The sequence below is a fragment of the Panulirus ornatus genome, chromosome 7, assembly GCF_036320965.1.
Source record: "Panulirus ornatus isolate Po-2019 chromosome 7, ASM3632096v1, whole genome shotgun sequence".
In the NCBI taxonomy this organism is placed as follows: domain Eukaryota; kingdom Metazoa; phylum Arthropoda; class Malacostraca; order Decapoda; family Palinuridae; genus Panulirus; species Panulirus ornatus.
This window is the reverse complement of record NC_092230.1, coordinates 3,988,819-4,008,546: the sequence shown is the minus strand read 5'-3', so window position 1 is coordinate 4,008,546 and position 19,728 is coordinate 3,988,819. Positions and strand designations below refer to the sequence as shown.

At 40.9% G+C, this 19,728-nt stretch overlaps 1 protein-coding gene and 1 long non-coding RNA gene across 5 annotated transcripts in view; one reads left to right on the top strand and one right to left on the bottom strand.

Annotated features, from left to right (window-relative positions):
• LOC139749376 (uncharacterized) overlaps window positions 1–19,728 on the top strand; it is a 34,489-nt gene that overhangs the window by 13,825 nt on the left and 936 nt on the right. Inside the window, exons 2-4 of one of the 2 annotated variants that reach the window (XR_011712954.1) lie at window positions 1,487–1,596; window positions 6,460–6,674; window positions 14,743–14,874. This is a non-coding gene — a long non-coding RNA (uncharacterized lncRNA). The remainder of the gene's footprint in view (window positions 1–1,486; window positions 1,597–6,459; window positions 6,675–14,742; window positions 14,875–19,728) is intronic. The other variant, XR_011712955.1, reaches the window with a different exon arrangement.
• Window positions 14,855–19,728, bottom strand: part of LOC139749375 (glycine receptor subunit alpha-4-like) — a 149,901-nt gene continuing 145,027 nt past the window's right edge. For 2 of the 3 annotated variants that reach the window (XM_071663158.1, XM_071663159.1), the window contains exon 11: window positions 14,855–19,047. In XM_071663158.1, the coding sequence (XP_071519259.1) occupies window positions 18,868–19,047 (180 nt within the window). In that variant the 3' untranslated portion in view covers window positions 14,855–18,867. The remainder of the gene's footprint in view (window positions 19,048–19,728) is intronic. The other variant, XM_071663160.1, reaches the window with a different exon arrangement.

The following is a 19,728-nucleotide window of genomic DNA, read 5'->3' as shown; positions in this document are numbered from 1 at the left end:
GAAGTTTGGATGGGACAGTATGAAAAATAAGAGAGTCATGGAGAGTGGTGTGATGATGAGAGAAGAGGTGGTGAAAGCCTTACGCAAGACGAGATGTGGCAAGGCCACTTGAGTGGGTGGTATTGCAGGAGTAATTCTTTTTTATGAACTTCTTGTTTATGTGATACTGTGTGAATCAACATCTATTTCCCTACATTATCCATGAAACTAGTTGAGCTGGAGGTGTCTTTCTTCAAGCCTCACACCCACCCTTGCACACCACCTGTCGCCTCCACAGACAATGTGGGGAAATATCCCACTGTTAGCGTCCAGCCATGAAAGAGACCCTGATCTCTGTCATCACAAACTCAAACTTCTTTTTTTAAAAGTCTTAGTAAGATTATCACTCGTCCTCTTTTTAAACCCTCCTGTCAAATCCGCTGATCCTTACATGTGTTTCTCTTCGAGAGACCACACTCCAACTTAACACATCTCGGTGGTCTCCTCTTTGTCGTTCATCTTCGCTGCTCTATATTTCCTCTTATCTCTTCCTCCCCTTTTCGCGAAGCACCTCCACCTTGCATCATTGTCTGCAAATCTCTCCTGATTCCGTATTTGTCCTCCTGTTCATAGCTTGTGTTCAACCCCCTTCCATCTATGGTGTTTTTTTCTGTTCATCTCCTGTTTTATATCTTCCTCCCCTCTCCCCTCGACATTATCTCAATTTATTATCATCTCCCTTCTTCGAAAATACGTCCCTTCATCCCAACTTTTGATTCTCAACCTAATCCTATGCTTCCCTATCATCCTCATTATCATTTCCACCATATTGTATCATCTACAATTTTCCCATCTTTTACTTCCAGTATCTTAAGATCATTTTTGATTTTGTTGAACCCCTCTCCTCTCTTCACCCCCCCGGCCGAACATTCACTCCTCGTAGCTGGGCGGCTCCCGTGATCCCTCTCCTTGTCAGAGAGCCGTGAGAATCCGGCCCAGAATCCTGCAGGTGGATCTCGTTCGTGTCGCGAATGCAATATCCAGCTGAAGTGGATTGCCGGTGGCTGCCATGACGGAACGCGGGGCGGAGGGTAGCGACGGGCTGTGTCATCCGATATCCTCAATAAACTATATATATATATATATATATATATATATATATATATATATATATATATATATATATATATATATTATTTCAATACGAATGATATGAATAACAAAAGATGATCTCTGAAATTCCTTTTTTTTTTCTGGCTCAGATTTCGTGAACGTCTTTACGTACATAGATCAACAAAGACATGTTATAAGTCCTATTTCAGCACACACACACACACACACACACACACACACACACACACACACACACACACACACACACACACACACACACACACACAGATACACTCCAAATAAGACCATATTTCCACTGCTACTGAAAGTGGCGCAAGCGTGAGCTGGACGAACTCCTGTAAAGGAATCTTGAGTAACTGAGGTCTCTTTCCAGGTTCTCCTGCAGCTTTACGCTTGCGCTACTTCCAGTAGCAGGGATGTGTTGGCCTCATTTGGAGTAAGAAGTTCAGCGACGATAGATACAGCGCTGCAGCTCTGCCAAAGGTGATTTTTCACTCGTGATATACACACACACATACACACTCATTTACATACATACATACATACATAATGCATATATAATTCATACATACATGCATACATACATAATACATATATGATTCATACATACATAATACATATATAATTCATACATACATGCATACATACATAATACATATATAATTCATACATACATACATACATACATACATACATAATATATATATAATTCATACATACATACATACATATATACACACACAGTACTGCACAATGACCCATTATCATAATTTTTTATCAGCAAGTCATCGAGGCATCTCCCATCCCAGACTAAGTCTGGCCTGTTGAACACTTGAACACGAACGCTCCCGGTCTGTTTAATGTGTACACATAACACGTTACTCACTCAAACACAAACCTGATGTCAATATGTAAAGCAAGGCACGGGTTCAGCGGCCTAGCAACAACACTTGATGCAAAACTCAGTGTTACGTCTCAGAGTTAGGAGTCAGACACGTTGAAAATTAACTAGAAATACTTAAGTGGATGTTTGGTTTATGTTTTCTTTTTATTAAAAGCAACTGCTCGTGCGAGCGTTACCGACTTGATACTAAAGTTTTGAAGTAATGCCCAGATCATATCATACTCCGTGTTAAGAGTTTTATACACTCGTGGAGCCCCTTTAATTGAACTTTATTATCACACAGTTTCTTAGATTTATGTATGGTGTCTTCATCTTGCATGAGCTGGCTAGCTAGAGCGTCGCTTATATCTTCTCGGTTGCACATCTCGAAGCTCCCTTACCTTCTAACATCTCTGGTTACGCCATTCCTTCCTCGTTCTTAACCATCCCTTTATATCTGAGGCAAGATGAACACACATTCCTACACTCCTTCATTGTAAAATTCACAGAAACTCTCACCACAAAAGCCTTGGTTTTGGGCTACCGAACTCCATTATCCAATTGCATGTCACCATAGAAATTCTTAAGTATTATGTAGTTTCCACTACATATTTCCTCGACAATCCTACCTCATCTCTGCTCTTTTCGCTTCCATATGTGTGTGTGTGTGCGTGTGTGTGTGTGTGTGTGTGTGTGTGTGTGTGTGTGTAAAACGAGTTAACATAAACTTGAGTTAAAAAAGGAGTGATTTAGTAATGTTGACTTAGAACACTAAAGTGATCTCGTTCAACAAAACTTATGCACTAAATTTCAGAGGAAAATTGGCCTTTTATCTCCAAAGTGTATATACTTAAAGAGAAGATGAGGATGAATACGTAAGTGGCTGCTTAAAACAGAGACAAAGAAAACGATAAATGCCAAAGTATTCTGAACAGTTTAGGAACATATAGAAGGGAATAGAATAATAAAGATGAATAAGTATAATGTTTCTTTGATATGGAGTCGTTTTCCACTTTCTCAGAGCCTCTGGGGGGATACAAGTGGAGTTGAAACAGATATCACAAGTGGGGAAAGGGAAGGAGACATTTAGCCTCATTCTCGACATTCAGTTTAACTGTGGAGGACTTGCTGGTATTTCCTGGGCGTAGGTAAGCGAGTTTTCCCTTTGCCCATCAGGTCACGTGAGGTAACAGGGGATCTCTCATTGGCCCATAGGCAAGTCTGAGATGGAGAGCTTTTGACCAATCGTAGCCAAGTGGTTTGGCTCACTGTTCTATCGTTTCAGTGGTCCAGGTTCGAATCCCGTGCTGCCAGTGGTGATTGTTGACACACATTCATATACTTGATCGCCGTTTCCCGCGTTAGCGTGGTAGTTGTTTACCGGAGTCCGCCTTCTCCAAGATACAAAAGTAGCGAAAAGTTATCTTTGGCGAGGCTGTATCATCGGGAGTAAAGTCACTTCAATAGTCACCAGTATTGTCTGTACTTTGGAAGAGTTCAGTGAATTGATTGCACTTATGCCGTCCTTAAGGGCGTAGAAGTCCTTGCGTCTGTACGTACGTTTGCGCAAAGAAATTGCAAAGAAGTCCTTGTGTCTGTACGTACGTTTGTGCAAAGAAATTGATTCTTCTTCAATGGGGAGGAACACTTGTTAGGAATATTTCTCTTAACTCACACTCATATTAGCAGCCAGACGACCATCATCATCATCATCATCTGTTGCTCTTCATATCCAGGAAGGTAGGCAGTCAAATATTAAGTTACAGTCGCATGATACAGGTTATATCAAGGAGGAGACAGTGGCTCTACTGTCTTGGATAAGGTCAATATATAGTCCAAGAAGCCTATACTATGTTTCTGTTATAAGCCAACTGGGCATCTTACTGTTTGGTGTCTTAGGAGGACACAAATCCAGCAGAAAGGAAGCTTTTTACGAACGTACGTAATACTGATGTATCACTCACAATCGTAAATGCTGTTTACCAGTCGAGTGTCCTCTTGTCTAAACTAGGCTATCACACATACCAGTTAGAATTCGTGGATTTTTGTCTGTTATAGAGAGTGCAGCTGTATCCGTTACAGCTGTAACTATTGTAACTGAGCAGTACTGGAGCATCACAGAACATGGTATTCAAAGGTTCTCTGTTCCTTTCTCGGACGAGGCTTTGGCTGGCGAGACTCAATGTGGTAAAAGGAGTTGGGAGGGAAATGCAATGCCGTTCTATTGTCCTGACTATGGAAATCGAACCTCTTCCTCAACCACTGACTGTTTGGGTTCAGGATTACTTGTTTATGGAGCGGATTCCATATCTGTTGGGGTACGATTCTTCCGGAAGCCTTATTGCTCCTGATCCCATTGTAACTCAGAGACGATTGAGTTTCAATCCTACTATTGGTGTCGAGAATGTCTTCCCTGATCCTTTATCCCATATTGTGTATTTCCTCGTAATCAGGTTTGAAAGAGTACAGAACTGTCAAGTAATATTCATCTTGAGAGTTCATCAAGGCTACCTCCCTTATAACAAGTTAGACTCGTCCAGGTTGTTCGTGGATTCTGATACGTTCTGATATGAAATCCTATCTTAAATGCTGTTAGTTTATAGAATCAAATTCACCTATGATGTCTCTAAACCTCAGCGATGTTGCCAGTAACTCACAACATACATTTTAGAACACAGTTCCTTTTCCACTTTGGCCAAAGTTCGTAAATTCTTTCCCTTGTCTCTTCCTTTTCCCTTTCATAATCCTGTCTATATTTCAATTAAGGGCTGACCATGAAGTGGACTTTTGTTGGTGACTGGAGCCTCGGGCATAAAAAGAAAGATGAAGGGTTGAATTAACTTCGTTCATGCCCAAAGCTGTTGAGGAACGTAAGAAGAAGGACAACCCAATATGCTAATACATTAAGTGTTGTATCTTCATGAGGCAGTAATAGGCTTCTGAGGTTCCGGCTAATGGCACGGGTGGTAGAGATGTTAATGAGGTCGTGGTGCACTAATATTGATGTAATGTGTTAAGTTTAGCTCACGGTATTGGAGGTCCTTTGAGATTACCACACGGAGGGTGGCTGGGTGAGGGCAAGACCCGGTTCTTCTTAATGATTACGTGTTGATGATGAAAGCTTGGTTGAGGACGGTCAAAGAAAAACCCATAATCAATTTGGCAGAAACATGGAAAGGAATGAAAAGTCAGTGTGATGCAAACTCTCTAGATAGAGGTTAGGTACCAGAAGATAATTGTTACTGCTTTTGTTTTTAGATAAGATTCAGCTGTAAGGTTTTCACTAAAAGATAAGAAGTATCAAGTCCCACTCGAAATCTTTAGTATCAAGTCCCACTCGAAATCTTTAGTTAAAGGAGATTTGAATTATGTTATTATGTTCTTGCCACTGCTGGAAGGAAGAAGGAATGAGAATTGATCGGGTGCTTGTGAATCGACTGAAAGAATATTACTCGAGAAATGTTGATGTGCGTCTTGTGTTTACCACAAAAGACTTGTAAGATGAAGAAAAGAAGTTGACAAATGATTTCATTTCATTTATTGGGGACACAGAGTTAAAGAACTCTGATTTAATTGGTAATTCCTGTATGCAGACTTCTTATTTATCACAAGAACAACAGTTTATTGTGACGTTGTTACCAGAAGAAATTACAATTACCACAGATGTACCACAAGTATGTCGTGTGGTTATTACCTATGAACGAAAGCTGTTAGACTGGTACTGTTGCCTGACGTAGGACTACACATGGAGATTGATGGGTGAGGCAAGGTGATCCCTGGATACACTCGCAGTGCACCAAAGATGGTATAATGCGTTCTCGTGTCTCCTCTCCTCTCCTCACAGCTTGATCGTCGATACGACCTTGTCTTGGAGAACCACTACTACGTGGGGAGATGACAGCGATGTATCAGTGGCCACAGAGGAGAGCGGAGGGTTCAGGAGAGCGGAAGGACCCCGTCGGATCCTTGTGAGGCTCACATTTGTACCAGGAGAAAAAAAAAGGAGAGAATGAGACTTCACAGATCTCTTGTTTACCTACATCTCCTCCGCCAAACCCTGGCGAAGGATGGAGGGTGTTGCCATATCTAGAGCTCCCTAGACGCATGCAGTTTGGGACGTGATTGTGCGAGTTAAAACGACGAAATGTACCAGAGTGTCTCAGAATGTGCCTCAGCTGTGTGGTGATGGAGACTCCTTGAGACATCTGTGGATCTGTTTTTAAAAAAAACTTTTAAAACCCAAGTGTTTTTAATTCCGAGGTGGCGCGTTTGTTATGTGGTAGTAACATTTGTCAAATGACCTCGTTAAACTGTATATTGCTTGTTTCATGCATCCGTATGCCAACAAAACATATTTACGTATGCATTGATCTTTATGAATTGCCCTTATGTACTTTGTGATATGTATATGAACCTTAGCATTGTCTTGTGTTAATTTATGATTATATCTTCCATCATTTCAGGATGTATGAAAGAATTTATGAAGACGAACATGGAAACTGAAGCCATTGTTGTGGGTGGTGGCGGGACGGGACCATGGTTGCTGATGACCCATGACTGAGTCATTGCCCGTGACTGAGTCACTGACTCAGTCAGTCAGGACGTAGGCTGGTGTGGTGAGAGGAGATCACGGCCTGTCCAGTGTGAGGGACCAGCGCAAGGACTCAAGTTTATAAGAGTAAGTTTGTTGTATTTTACATGACTTGAGTCAGGTCTGGCCGTGGCCAACTTGGATACGCAGTGGTGACTTAAGTCATCGTCTGTGCTGGGTTATTGGACGTGTAAAGGTTCGTGGTTTCGAATCCTGGTTCAGTGCTTTTTATCTATCTATTTGATTATTTATATATTGGTATTTGTTGCTTTTTGTAAATGTTAACTTTTGCTGGGCGTATATTTTGCCTAATCACACTCCATTATTGAACCGATACTTTTGGCAATTTCCTTAAATACCGATTTGATCTTATTTGATTCATTGCTTCATTTCTGACACAGCCTTTACCAAGTTTTGTGACGTTATTGCAATATATATATATATATATATATATATATATATATATATATATATATATATATATATATATATATATATATTACCATCCGAGAGCAAGGATTCGAACTCTGTACCATTTGTGTGGTTGTTGGGTACACTAACCACTCAGCTATGCTACCGAGCGTAGCCCAATGGTTCGTGTGCTCAGCCACCACACAGTTGATACGGGGTTCGAACCCTTGCTGTTGCAGGGTATCACAGCTTCTGTGTAAAACGCGTTCATTTCCACGAATCTTAGGGGGGACTTTTATGATGTTTCATATCGTCAGTATTGTCACGAAAGCGTTCGAATCTTCGTGTTTAATTTTGCTTGTGGCTACCAGCATATTCGTGAATCGCGTGTTCGTTTGTTATATGTCCACACACACACACACACACACACACACACACATATATATATATATATATATATATATATATATATATATATATATATATATATATATATATATACCTTTCTGGCCAGGAGTTCCTTCTATCCTTATGAGGCTCCTGCAGCACTCAGGGAGTTGACCACGTCCACAGGTCTGGACCACAGGTCATAAAGTGGTGTTTGTTGATTATGTGCCTATGTGCAGAGTTTTGGACAACTTGATAGTACAGTCAGGACTCTGTGTCTTCCTTATAATAGTTGCATCGTGGGATATGAAGGATCTTGGGATGTGATGAGACGGGGTTTGTAGTGATGTCGTGTTGGATGATTTCCAGAACATGAGCGGGTGAGTGTGACCCGACCTTGTCTAGGGAGTGTGGTTTTTTTTTGAAGGGTGTATGTCTCTCGTGGGGTGGAGTTGAAGACTGAGTTAACAGGTCGGTAGTTTGTGGTCGTTAGATTATTTCAGGGTGTATTTTTTTCTTTTGATTTTACGTTTGAGTTACGTTTTGGGAGATTAATGAACAGAAGTTACTAAAGTGTGAGGCAAGGGTAAGCTTTTTATTCTTACATCCGGGTTAGTGATTAGTTATGGGATGATTAGAGTGGGAGAAGTTCTGTACCGTTGCACACAACTTTATACCGAGCATGTTGAGGTGGGAGTCTACTGGGACGATCTGTATTGCACTAGCGAAGGTGTTCTATGTTTGTGGTTATTAAGCAACACTTTATTGTACCGTGTGTCTGATTGGTGTGTTTTTTTTAGCTTTGTTATAGTTTGCTTTTGAGAGGGTGGGACTTGACCAAGCAAGTGAGGCATAGTTTAAAGTGGAGCAGATGAACTGTCTATACATTATGTTGAGGGATTTCACTTCTTGTCCAAATCTGGTGCAAGTCAGTGTTCTCAGGGCGTCTAGTCTGTGTGTTGCTTTTGTGCTGATATAATTGGTGTGAAGAGTGAGTTGTGTGTGTGTCGTATGGTAGGTGTCTTACTCAGTGTGACAGACTGCCCATTCAAGGTGAATGGAAGGTGTGGGCTGGATTCATGTCCTTCTGAGGTTAAACGAGAGATTGAAGACTTCACTGGAGATGCACACATTCTTCTCCGTCTGAGCTATTACTCCAGCTGTGTAATGTAAGACTGCATGTCAGGGTGTTGTGATGTGGTTGTGAGTTCGTCTGCATTCGAAAGGACCTTCATGTTGAGTTTTGTATGAGGTAATGGAAGGTCGTGTAGGAAGAGAGCGAAGAGAGTTGGGGGAAGAACCGCTCCTTGGGGAACTCCAGTGAGAGTTTGTTTAAAGATGAAGCTATTGTGAGTTACTCAGGCCTGGCAGCTGGCTTTGAAATTAGCCCATAACTTTTTGTTGTTATTGTGGAGGATGATATTAAGGACCCTTTGTGTAAGGGAAATGTCTGAGGACAGTGTCAAACGCTTTGATGTTTATTGCTTCTAGTACTGTGCAGAAGGGGGGACTTTAGTTGGCTGTAGCCATTTAGAATATGTTGAGTGAGGCCATTGTTTGCTATGGCGGTAAAGTGTTTGGGTCTGAAGCCATGATGTGTGGCTGAGAGTGGAATGTTTTCTCTGATTCTGATGTAGATCATTTATGGTGAAAGTGATGTAAGGCGGTAGGAGGAGGAGGAGGAGGAGGAGGAGGGGGGTGGGGGATTTGGTGGTTTGGAAGGTTTTTGGGATTAGTACTACGTTGGCATGTTTCCAGATGTTGAGGATTTTGTTGTTTAGCCATGACTAGTTGAAGATATCTGTAAGTCCATGGGTCGCAAATAAGCTATAGTGTTTTATGTGTAAGTCTGATATGCTGTCATGGCCTGTAGCAAGAGACTTTTATTTACATTGCTTATATCAGTGGGAGTGAAGGTGGGCTGGCAACAGTTTCTGGATGGATTAAGTGTAAACTTTTCAAGACTTTACTGTTCAGGTGTGAGTGAGGCTGGTTTGTGGTTGATTTTTGACCAGTGCCTTATGAATAGTAACCCTGTGTTTTCGCTGGAAAAAGGGATTTCATTTGGAATTGGTCAGGAGTGTCTCATGAGTGTGGGCTGGACTGGCGTGATAAGAATGGATTTTCTTTAAGGTTTATTCCAGAATCGGTTGCTGATGCTTTTATGATTCACTGAGTTGAGAATGGACTGCTAGTATTCAGTTTGTTTTTCAGTACTGATTAGGCTGATGATGATGATGTTATTTTAAGTTTGGATATGCTCTCTTATTTCTGTTGATGGTGTGTGCGTGTGTGTGTGTGGTTGTGTCTCGGCTGGTTTCTTTGCCTTATGAGGTGAACTTGTGGTATTTCTATAATACTTGTTCGCAGTTTCCCGCGGTAGTGAGGTAACGCAAGGAAAAGATGAAGAAAGGCCATATTCACTCATATCCATTCTCTAGTAGTCGTGTGTAATGCACCGAAACCACAGCTCCCTATCCACATCCAGGCCCCACAGACCTTTCCATGTTTTACCCAGGGCGCTTCACATGACCTGGTATACAATTCGCTCTTATTAGGTAAGGAAAACAATCGTTCTTTAATGTCCTGTATGTGTTTATTGACAAATGAATTTACTTGAGCTACAGCGTTGCTAAGTATACGACAAATATTACAGCTGCGGTGACAGAAAAATTGAAGCCTTTCTACATGATTGTATATTGCTCACTAGATACAATGATGCCTGAATAGACTCGCTATCTAAGCTACTGCTATTAAATATGATGTGAATAACATAGGAAGGCTCCTAAATCTTCTTGGAAATAAAATCTTAGCCTAGGAAGTGGGAAATATATTCTAGAATAATTGAGTTTCATATTTGTGAAGATGAAATATGTGCTTATTAGGTACGTAAAGTGATGCATGACTTTTGTTCTTCACTATAGAGAAAGTTAAAGAAATATCCACCTCGTCTGACAGCTATCTAACATCATACAAAGGAGTAACAGTGAACACGTAATGTACATTGAGTTATATGAACCTATAGAATACTAAAAAAAAAAGGTATACTAAGGGATTGGATCCTATAGATATTAGGGACGAGGATTGAATCCTCCACTTATCAGGGACGAAAAGATTGGATGCTTTTGTATCTCGCGTCATTCCTTTAGGGGTGATGGATTCCCTAGCCAATCTCCGTAGAATTGGCGCTCCTAAAAAGGGTCGAAAGACCGTCATATCTCTTTTGTTTTGTTTTTTTCTCCTCGCCATCTATACCAAGGTGGGGCTGGGCATCGCTTCTGATGCGTCATAATGACCAAATGATTAAAAAGGGAGACAATGACGTGTTTCGAAGCAGCGTCGTTCCAGACGAAAAAGAAAAGGGAACCCAGAGACGGTAAATATTAGTGACTAGAGACAATAGGTGATGAGACTTTAAAAAAAAAAAAGAAGGGTGGGGGATAGGGGGAATTTAAGAGTCTAAGAGCAATAGGTGGGATTAAGTAAGAGAGTCGAACTCTACATGAGTATTGTCAAAGGATCGAGAGAAGACGTTGGTGTCAATGAACGGAGATGATTATATCTGGTGAAGTGGTGGTTTGTTAGCGGGATACATTTATATAATGCCTCATTTGTAAGCTCAGAAGATGAGTTCCTTCCACTCTCTCGTGAGGCAACATGTCTTCCAAAGTGTACGTGAAATATGTAAATATGTGAATCCATGTATGTACTTGTGAACATGCCCATTTGGTACTAAAATATATGAAATATTAGAATGATTGAATATGCACATACACACACACGTATGTGCGCGCCTTCCTACATACAAATATACGTATATATGTATATATATAAGCTAGATACAAATTCAATATACATTTGTATCTGTGTTACCTTCATATACCTTAGCCTAGTAATGTAGAATTATTTCGATAATCTTCAGGTTCATAAAGCCGTCTCAGAGCCCAGGGGGATGTGTTAACTAGATAAAGATGTGTCTAAAGTGACTTCAGCAGTAATCTGAAATGAACCAAGCAGAGAAAGGCTCCCTAACCTGTTCCCGGCGGTTGCAAAAAAAAAAAAAAAAAAGGATCGCAGTTTTTTTTTTTCTTTTTCGAACACCTTACACTCAAGTCTTACAAAAAATATCGTATCTCTTATAATGACGATTGGTGTACGAAGGGTTTTTCTACCTCGGTGGAAAAATAGTTACAAAGGAGAAGGAGTTGGGGAGGAAGGGGTTGAGGAAAGAGAGATTACATATTTTGCATTCAAAACAACCATTGTGTTCACAAATGTTGAGTACGTAATTATTACAACTGTACTGACATACAACACCCCACACACACACACACAACCTCCCCTCCCCCCCTCTAGTGTGGCTACAGCTCTAGACATATCTAGCGGTGTCTGCATACATTAAAGCGAAAAGGTGTCATATTAGCCATTTGTCTGTTGCCAACCATGAGTTGATGAGCGTTCGTATTTACCGCCCATGACAGTCTACACTCAGTCAGCCACTACACTGAAAATATTGTGTGTGCGTATATATATATATATATATATATATATATATATATATATATATACATATATATATATATATATATATATATATATACATATATATATATATATATATATATATATATATATATATATATATATATATATTCCTATGAGTCCACGGGGAAAATGAAACACAAAAAGTTCCCAAGTGTACTTTCGTGTAATAATCACATCATCAGGGGAGACACAAGTGAGAAATATAAGTCACTTGATATACATCGAAGAGACGAAGCTAGGACGCCATTTGGGAAACATGTTTACCAAATGGCGTCCTAGCTTCGTCTCTTCGATGTATATCAACTGACTGTTATATTTCTCTCTTGTGTCTCCCCTGATGATGTGATTATCACACGAAAGTACAATTGGGAACTTTTCACGTTTCATATTCCCCGTGGACTCATAGGAATATCTTGATCACGCGCAAAATTGTGATCCTTTCCAATATATATATATATATATATATATATATATATATATATATATATATATATATATATATATACATACGAAATAGGTATCATTCAATTCCTTACATTTACTAGAAGTGATTTAGACCCGCGCTGTGTGATGGGAATATTATGATCATTTACCTACGGTAATAAATAAATCATAGTCGAGTGGGCTGTGAAGATTAGGGGAAAATCTACTCAATTCACGTAAAGGGTGAGCGTAAAAACCTTGTACAAATCAACATTGCATGTGCAATCCCAACTTTTCTTAAAAGCCACTAATACATCCCATTGTCTGGGACCTTGTGTGCCTATGTCTCCCGGAAGAGTCAATGCCAGTGTCTCTAGCTGCCCAGTGTGTGTCATCTGTTTAATTACATTTTGTACAAGGTGTGACAATGCTTAAAACATTAAGGTTGTGTCTCTGGTGTACGCCTGAGCACTAAGGAATCAGGTGAATTTCGCCTACCAGAAAATCGGGAGAACATTTCATGGGTTCTGTTGATTTCGAAAGGCATTTCAACTACTTTCTAGATAGCCAATACCTTTCATGTCCTATGATCTCGGTAGGTCTTCCTCAGATTCACTTAAACGGTATACGAAGGATAGGAAGAGAGAACGATTGCCACAGATCACGTAGCGATGGTCTAAATATCTTATAGCAAATGGAAGAAATATATGAATAACTCCGTCATCCAGTGCTAAGCTGATACCTTCAAGTATATATATATATATATATATATATATATATATATATATATATATATATATATATATATGATCATTATAAGTGTTTCCGAACTTTTATCCCGTATTGTCCGATAACACTGAAGCCAAATATAGTACGTAGAAAACAATAAACTCCACTCGATCGTGGTCATATACACGCGCGCGCGTGCACAAAGCTGAGCGTCAAAAGGAGCTATATACAGGGCATTCGATTCCTCCCCCCCACCTCACAAGGAATCGAACCCAAAAGCCGAGATGGATCTCTTACGAGTATAAGGGATCCGACTTTGTATCACTTCGCTACCAGGAGACAGAGAGAAGACGATGAAGTCATATATATACACAGAGCCAGGCCTCCTCTGCCAAAGAGTCTATAATCTTTCTGTGAAGAGAATACAACACTGTTGTATTGACTGGAAGATGTACTGACATCTGCTTACGATCCTCTAAGTGGGATGAAGAGCATTGTGATGAGAGCTGGTTCACAGAGTCCAGCCTAAAGGTATCATTGTATGGGTCAGACAACACACCATAGCAGTTGAAGTGGATAGTCCTTAACCTAGCGATGGTATAATGTTATTATGTGCCTGTGAACCCCACTTGCATTGCAGACAAGCAGGTGCCTGGGATCCACACTTGCATTGCGTACAAGCAGGTGCTTGTGAACTCCACTTGGAATGCGTACACGCACGTGCTTGTGAACTCCACTTGACTTGCCCTTACTTCAGTGCTTGGGGAACATGCTTTTGAGTACGTACCTGCAGGCCACGTTTGATTGCTTTCAAGTGCTTGGGAATCACACTTGAATTGCTTGCAAGACAATAGTTGAGAAGTTGTGGGATCAGTTTTGAGTCATGGAGTCATGGAGTTCACGAAGAGACTTAGTCTATGAGATGGATCAGTAATGTTTCAAATTACTAATAGAATCTATTTCAGTTTGAATATCCCTCATAGATTATCATTATTACTATTATTATTATTATTATTATTATTATTATTATTATCATTAGTGTCATTATTATTATTATTATTATCATCATTATCATTCGCTCAGCTTTGAACCAGCTTCGAAGCTTCGTTCACATTTTTGTGCTTTGGTGGCCAGACCTTACCCACACACACACACACGCCTCCTCATATGCACCCCACCCCATACACTGGCCTCCATTACCCATGCCCTTCACCCCTGTGCACGGCCCTACAGCCCTCCCTTCACTCGACCCCTTCCCAATGCACAGTCCACACTTCTCGACCCCTTCCCTCCTTCCTCCATACCCTGCAAGGACCTCTTCCCCGAAGACACCCCCCATCCGCAATCATTTGTGGCCTGTCTGGTCACTGTGGCCATGGTGGCCTATCTGGCCGCTAACTAGGGGCAGCCTCTGCCAGACATAGTCCTGTATATATAGAGGTTAAAAGAAAAAAAAAAAATCGAGGAAACTTTGCAGGGAAAAGGTGTTGGCATTGTGATCTTTATAGTCTTATCCAATATTTCTACCAAGTCTTAAAAGCTTATCTGTAATGTAAAGCGCTTCCGGAAGATATTAACTTCGGCTATTAAGATAGATATTATATAGATACTATATAGTTGGCCTTTATGGTAAATAATCTATAATAATTATATATTGCAGATCACCCATCTCTCCTGCATGTTATAAAAGGGTGGGGTGGAGTGCGAGGCTGGAGATCCTCTCCTCCTGTATTATTGCTTCCCAGAAGTATTGTCAGAGGCCCGCACGCCTTCGTTATGCATCCTCGTTAAGGTGAGAAGTAGTTGATTAGAATAAATGAGTCTTCGTATCATAATGATAATTATTATTATCATTATCATTGTTATTAGCGTCATTACTATTATCATTATTATTATTATTATCATCATTGTAGTCGCCACCTGTATACCATTATCACTAAATCTTACTATCCCATGCATGCCACTCACCCTCTTGCATACTAGCTTACCCTTCTAGTAACTCAAAGCGTCTTTCACACTGTCCTTCTATCACGTCCTAAGTCTCCCACTCCTCCTTGTTCCCTACACAACTGACGCATATCTTACTCTCTCTTCACTCGTCCTCTCCAAACGTCCAAACGTTATCAGCACACCTTTCTCCACTTTCTTACACATCTTCCTCATGTTACCATACCTTTCCCTCACAATGTTACTCCTCACTTGATCATCCTTACTGACACCAAATACTGAAATCATTCAAATCATTTTTAAAACGTCCAGCCTCCTCGTACTCATATATTTAGGGCCCACGACTTCCGTACATAAAGCCCTCCTCATCACATTTGCATCCGAGACTCTCTTCCGCACGCCTATCAACTGGTACATATGCCAATCCTTACCATCGCTTCCACTCACCCCCTGAAACTTATGTTTTTCTTCTTTCTGAACCAGGTAATCTCAATCAACAAATCTTTTCTTTGACCCAACTTCACAAATAATATGCCCAGTAAAAGACAACCTAAGGAAATGTGGAAATCCAAAGGGAATTTCTGTGATAAGTTATGCGTCCACGAAATGCGAGAGAATGTCAGAGGGAAGAACTAGGGATATGACAGAATAAGATTTAAGGAAATGGCAAGAATGGTTTTCGTAAAACCGAAGGAACAAGAGACAGGATCTTTACCAATAGATAGATTATAGAAAAGTCTCGAGGGTTTTGTTGTGTTTGTATATAACATTTGTCGACCTGTGGGAAGTTTTTAGTCCCCTCCAGAGAAGTGACCAATGGGAGAAATTATCATTTATATGGAGTAAATGACCTGGTGCTAGAAATAAGTGACGAGGAGATACACCCTCTGCGTAAGTGCAATAAGTATAACTTTACAAGAAGAAAAACAATGAAGTGAAACAAGGTAGTGTATTACCCCCACTACCATTCATAACATACTTATACATCATCAGATGTGAAAAAAAACCATCGAGAAACATGTGTCTTAACACTTGTATATGTAAATGATATCTGCCACTGGGAAACGAGCAGAAAATCCTTTCAGAAAGCGAGAGAATTGTGGGAGAGAATATCAAATGACAGTGGAGTCAAGTCTGAGGTTACGACATTTGGATGAGATGAAAAGGTGTCGTACAGAAATCTGGATCGGCAGATAACACAACAAATAACAGAAGGTCAAGTACCTTTTGAGTAAGATTATTAGCAGTGGAGGATTCTCAAACAGAAATAACTAAAAGAATGAAAAAAAAAGATATAGTAAACACGTTTCGAAAGGTTTTCCTTCATCAGTGGAGATATAAATGCCAGTGGAAGTTAAAGGACCCATACATAACACTATACTTATGCCAGCATTAAGACACGGAGCTGCAATATGGTCATGAGCCACCACGGGTATAAAACAAATGAAGCCAGTAGGTACTTACCCTGTGCAAATCTGGATTGAATACGACATGAGGAAGCTAAAAAACGACATAAATGTGTTATGTGACAAGGACTGAAGAAGCAAGACTGAGATGGGTAGGATATTTGGAGCGAATGAATGAGAGAATGAATCTCTAAAATTCCATTTCGAGCTCTTAACCAACTGGAAGAGGACCAGCTGGCAACCTGGAGAGAGATGACGAGATGATGTACAGAATATGTTGAGGAATTGCAGAATTGGAAGACTTAACAGACTGCAGGAGAAATGATGGCGTTTTCCACAATAGAATGGAATAGCAGGGACGATGCTTCTCACCTGCAGGCTGAAAGCATATATATATATATATATATATATATATATATATATATATATATATATATATATATATTGCTTACTTACTGCCCTAGGAGTCCTTTCTATTGGGATGGTTTCCTTCCTTGTGCTTCTTCATGATTAACCTTCGAAGGTGTAATGCTGTTGCTTAAATGGGTCAGAAATCGGTGTTCACTCGACAAGTGGCATTTAACAAAATGCTGGAATGTTCCCTGGGGCAGATACTGTTAACGTCGTCCACAAGAGCAGTGATATTTCACCGTCAGGAGCCACAGGCGGTGGCTTCCTCGATATGTCTATTGATTTCCAGCGGAGGAACGTTAGAATATTCCAGCCAGACACATGCTGTAAATCCCTCTCCCTCCAGGTGTGTGTGTGTGTGTGTGTGTGTGTGTGTGTGTGTGTGTGTGTGTGTCCCCCTCCTGCTGTGTCTGCCGGGAGGAGGAGGAGCAGCAAGGGCTGGGAGGAGGAGGAAGGAGACGAGAGGAAGGAGTAGGGGAGGAAAAGGAAGAGAATAATGATGATGAGGAGGAGGAGGATGAAGACGAGAGGAAAGAGTAGGAGGAGGAGAGGCATTGAGGAAGGGGTGAAGAAGAGGAGGAAGATCACAAGAAGAATATAGGAAGAAGGAGGAGGAGGAAGAGGAGGGAAAAGTGAGGGAAAAGCAGGAGGAGAGGAGGTGGTGGGGAACTTCTGGCATCTTTCACATCATTACATAATTAAGCGACCTCAAACCACAGCTGATTCAAGAACATTAAGCAGACCGGGAAAAAGTAATTAAACTTATCATTTATACAATGGTATGAAAAGCTCTGTACTATACTATAATAGTGGTCTACTTTGGCCTCTTTGGTCTTAGGAATTCCCTCACACACCAATGTTTCAAGTCAGTGTTTTATATGTTAGGAAAAAAGGATTATTCTGTCCTGCACATCACATTACGATACTTCAAATGTTTATTTGTCAAAGTTTGTTTACAACACAATCAGGCGTTTCCTTGCAGTCCACATTCTTCAGTCTTCTATTCATGGCTCATTCTGCGCCCATGACCATTCATCATGACGATCCTTAATCATTCAACACTCGAATCTGCCACCAGTACTGCGTCATCAGCATACAATAACTGACTCATTTCCCAAGACTCCCTTCCCTCTCAACCCCAACTGCCTCTTTATGACTCCTCCATTTACCAGCCTCACCATCCCATCCATAAACCAACCAAACAACTTCTTTATCTACCACTTGCCATCCTCAGTCACATTACTGTCGGTGTATTAAGTCGATATAGTGGAAATGACAGGCACTGGAGAAGAATTAGCTGGCGGTATGATAAGACTATGTATGCTCAACTACGCTAAAGTTATCTTCCTCATAGATAGGACTGCACTGTGAAGACAGTGCCATCATAACGCGACGTGTAGCATGAGTGGCTATACATGCAGTGAAGTTGTGTAGAAATAAATATATTCTTCAGATTTAGTGAAAAAGTAACAGCACAAGTGGTGTTGTATAGATCGCGATTTAAGGATGAGAAAATAACACATACAGCGTTCCATGACATATCTGTTTGGATTGATTTTTTGGGGAGCAAATGAGCGCATGTACAGTTCCTGCATAACAAGTCTGTGGTAGGGGGTATGGAGCATTCTGTATCGTGATGAGAGCACTAAATAAAACATGTAGCGCTAAATACAGTGATTCTAAGCGATGGTAGTTCCTGTAGCGCTACATAACCTTGATTCTACTTTATCTAAGGCAGTCCATTGTTAAAAGGTAACCACGCATGTAGCGCCATATAGGCTGTAATATATAGTACAAGAGGCTGCATATATAGCGTTAGATGATCGTAAAACCGCGACATGGTCGCTTAGAAAACGTCTTTATACCGTGTGGTTCAAGTGACGTGGTTCAGTCCATGCCAAAGTCTGCAACGCAAGTACCAATACAAGTGTGGTCACAGATGTGGTACCGTCGTGACTGAGACGTTGGCACAGGGCGTGTGGGAGGAAGGGTTAGGTAGAGGAAGCCACCAGCCCCGTGGCTTAGAGCATGTAGTAGCACCAGTAGGAGATGTTAAAGAGACCAAAGAGGAGCGGGAAGATACCCCGGCAGTACTCATCAATTTGACGGGCCTTCACCTTGTTGCTCTGCTTGATGGCCCGTACCAGCTGCGCCGCCATCAGGGTCTTCTCGTCCTGCCCTGGGGAGAGGCCGCCTTTCTGCTGTCGAGTATAGAGAGATGTACCACTGATGAATGGGGGAGTCTGAGGGAGCAGCAGTGAGACGGGGTCGGATCCTTTTAGATACAGTGAATGAAGGGGGTTGAGGTAGAGGAGCCTCAGGCTGGGAGGTAATGGAAAGGGGTTTTTGATATTATAAAACCCAAGACGGGTATCTGTGGCCTGGGATACTTATATATATGTATATATATATGTCTTTTTCTCCCCCTTCAAAGGGGATGATGGCCAGGGCTCCAAAGGAGGTTTTTTTTTTAGAGGGGCACTTTGGAGGAGAGAAAGGAAAAGGAGGTGAAAGGGAAATATGATCAAAGTGCATATGGAAATGTATTTACGAATATATATAGCTTTACACACACACACACACACACACATGGCAGTAAAAATATACTTCATTCACACATGGTTATGAGAAGGGGCAACACGAGAGTAAAACTCTCCACTTAACACACAAAAATGCACAGATAAATGGAATCAAACACACGTACATACACACATCTAAATGTCATTACATTGGCCACACTTTTACATTCACCTTTACTATCCTGAGTCGGGAACTCGTTCAATGGACCTTCCGCAACGCTGAGGAAGCCAGCCACTTCCACTGGGTGGGACCATAACTCAAGGAGAGGCGGGATAGATGAGTGCAGGACTCTTATATGGCAA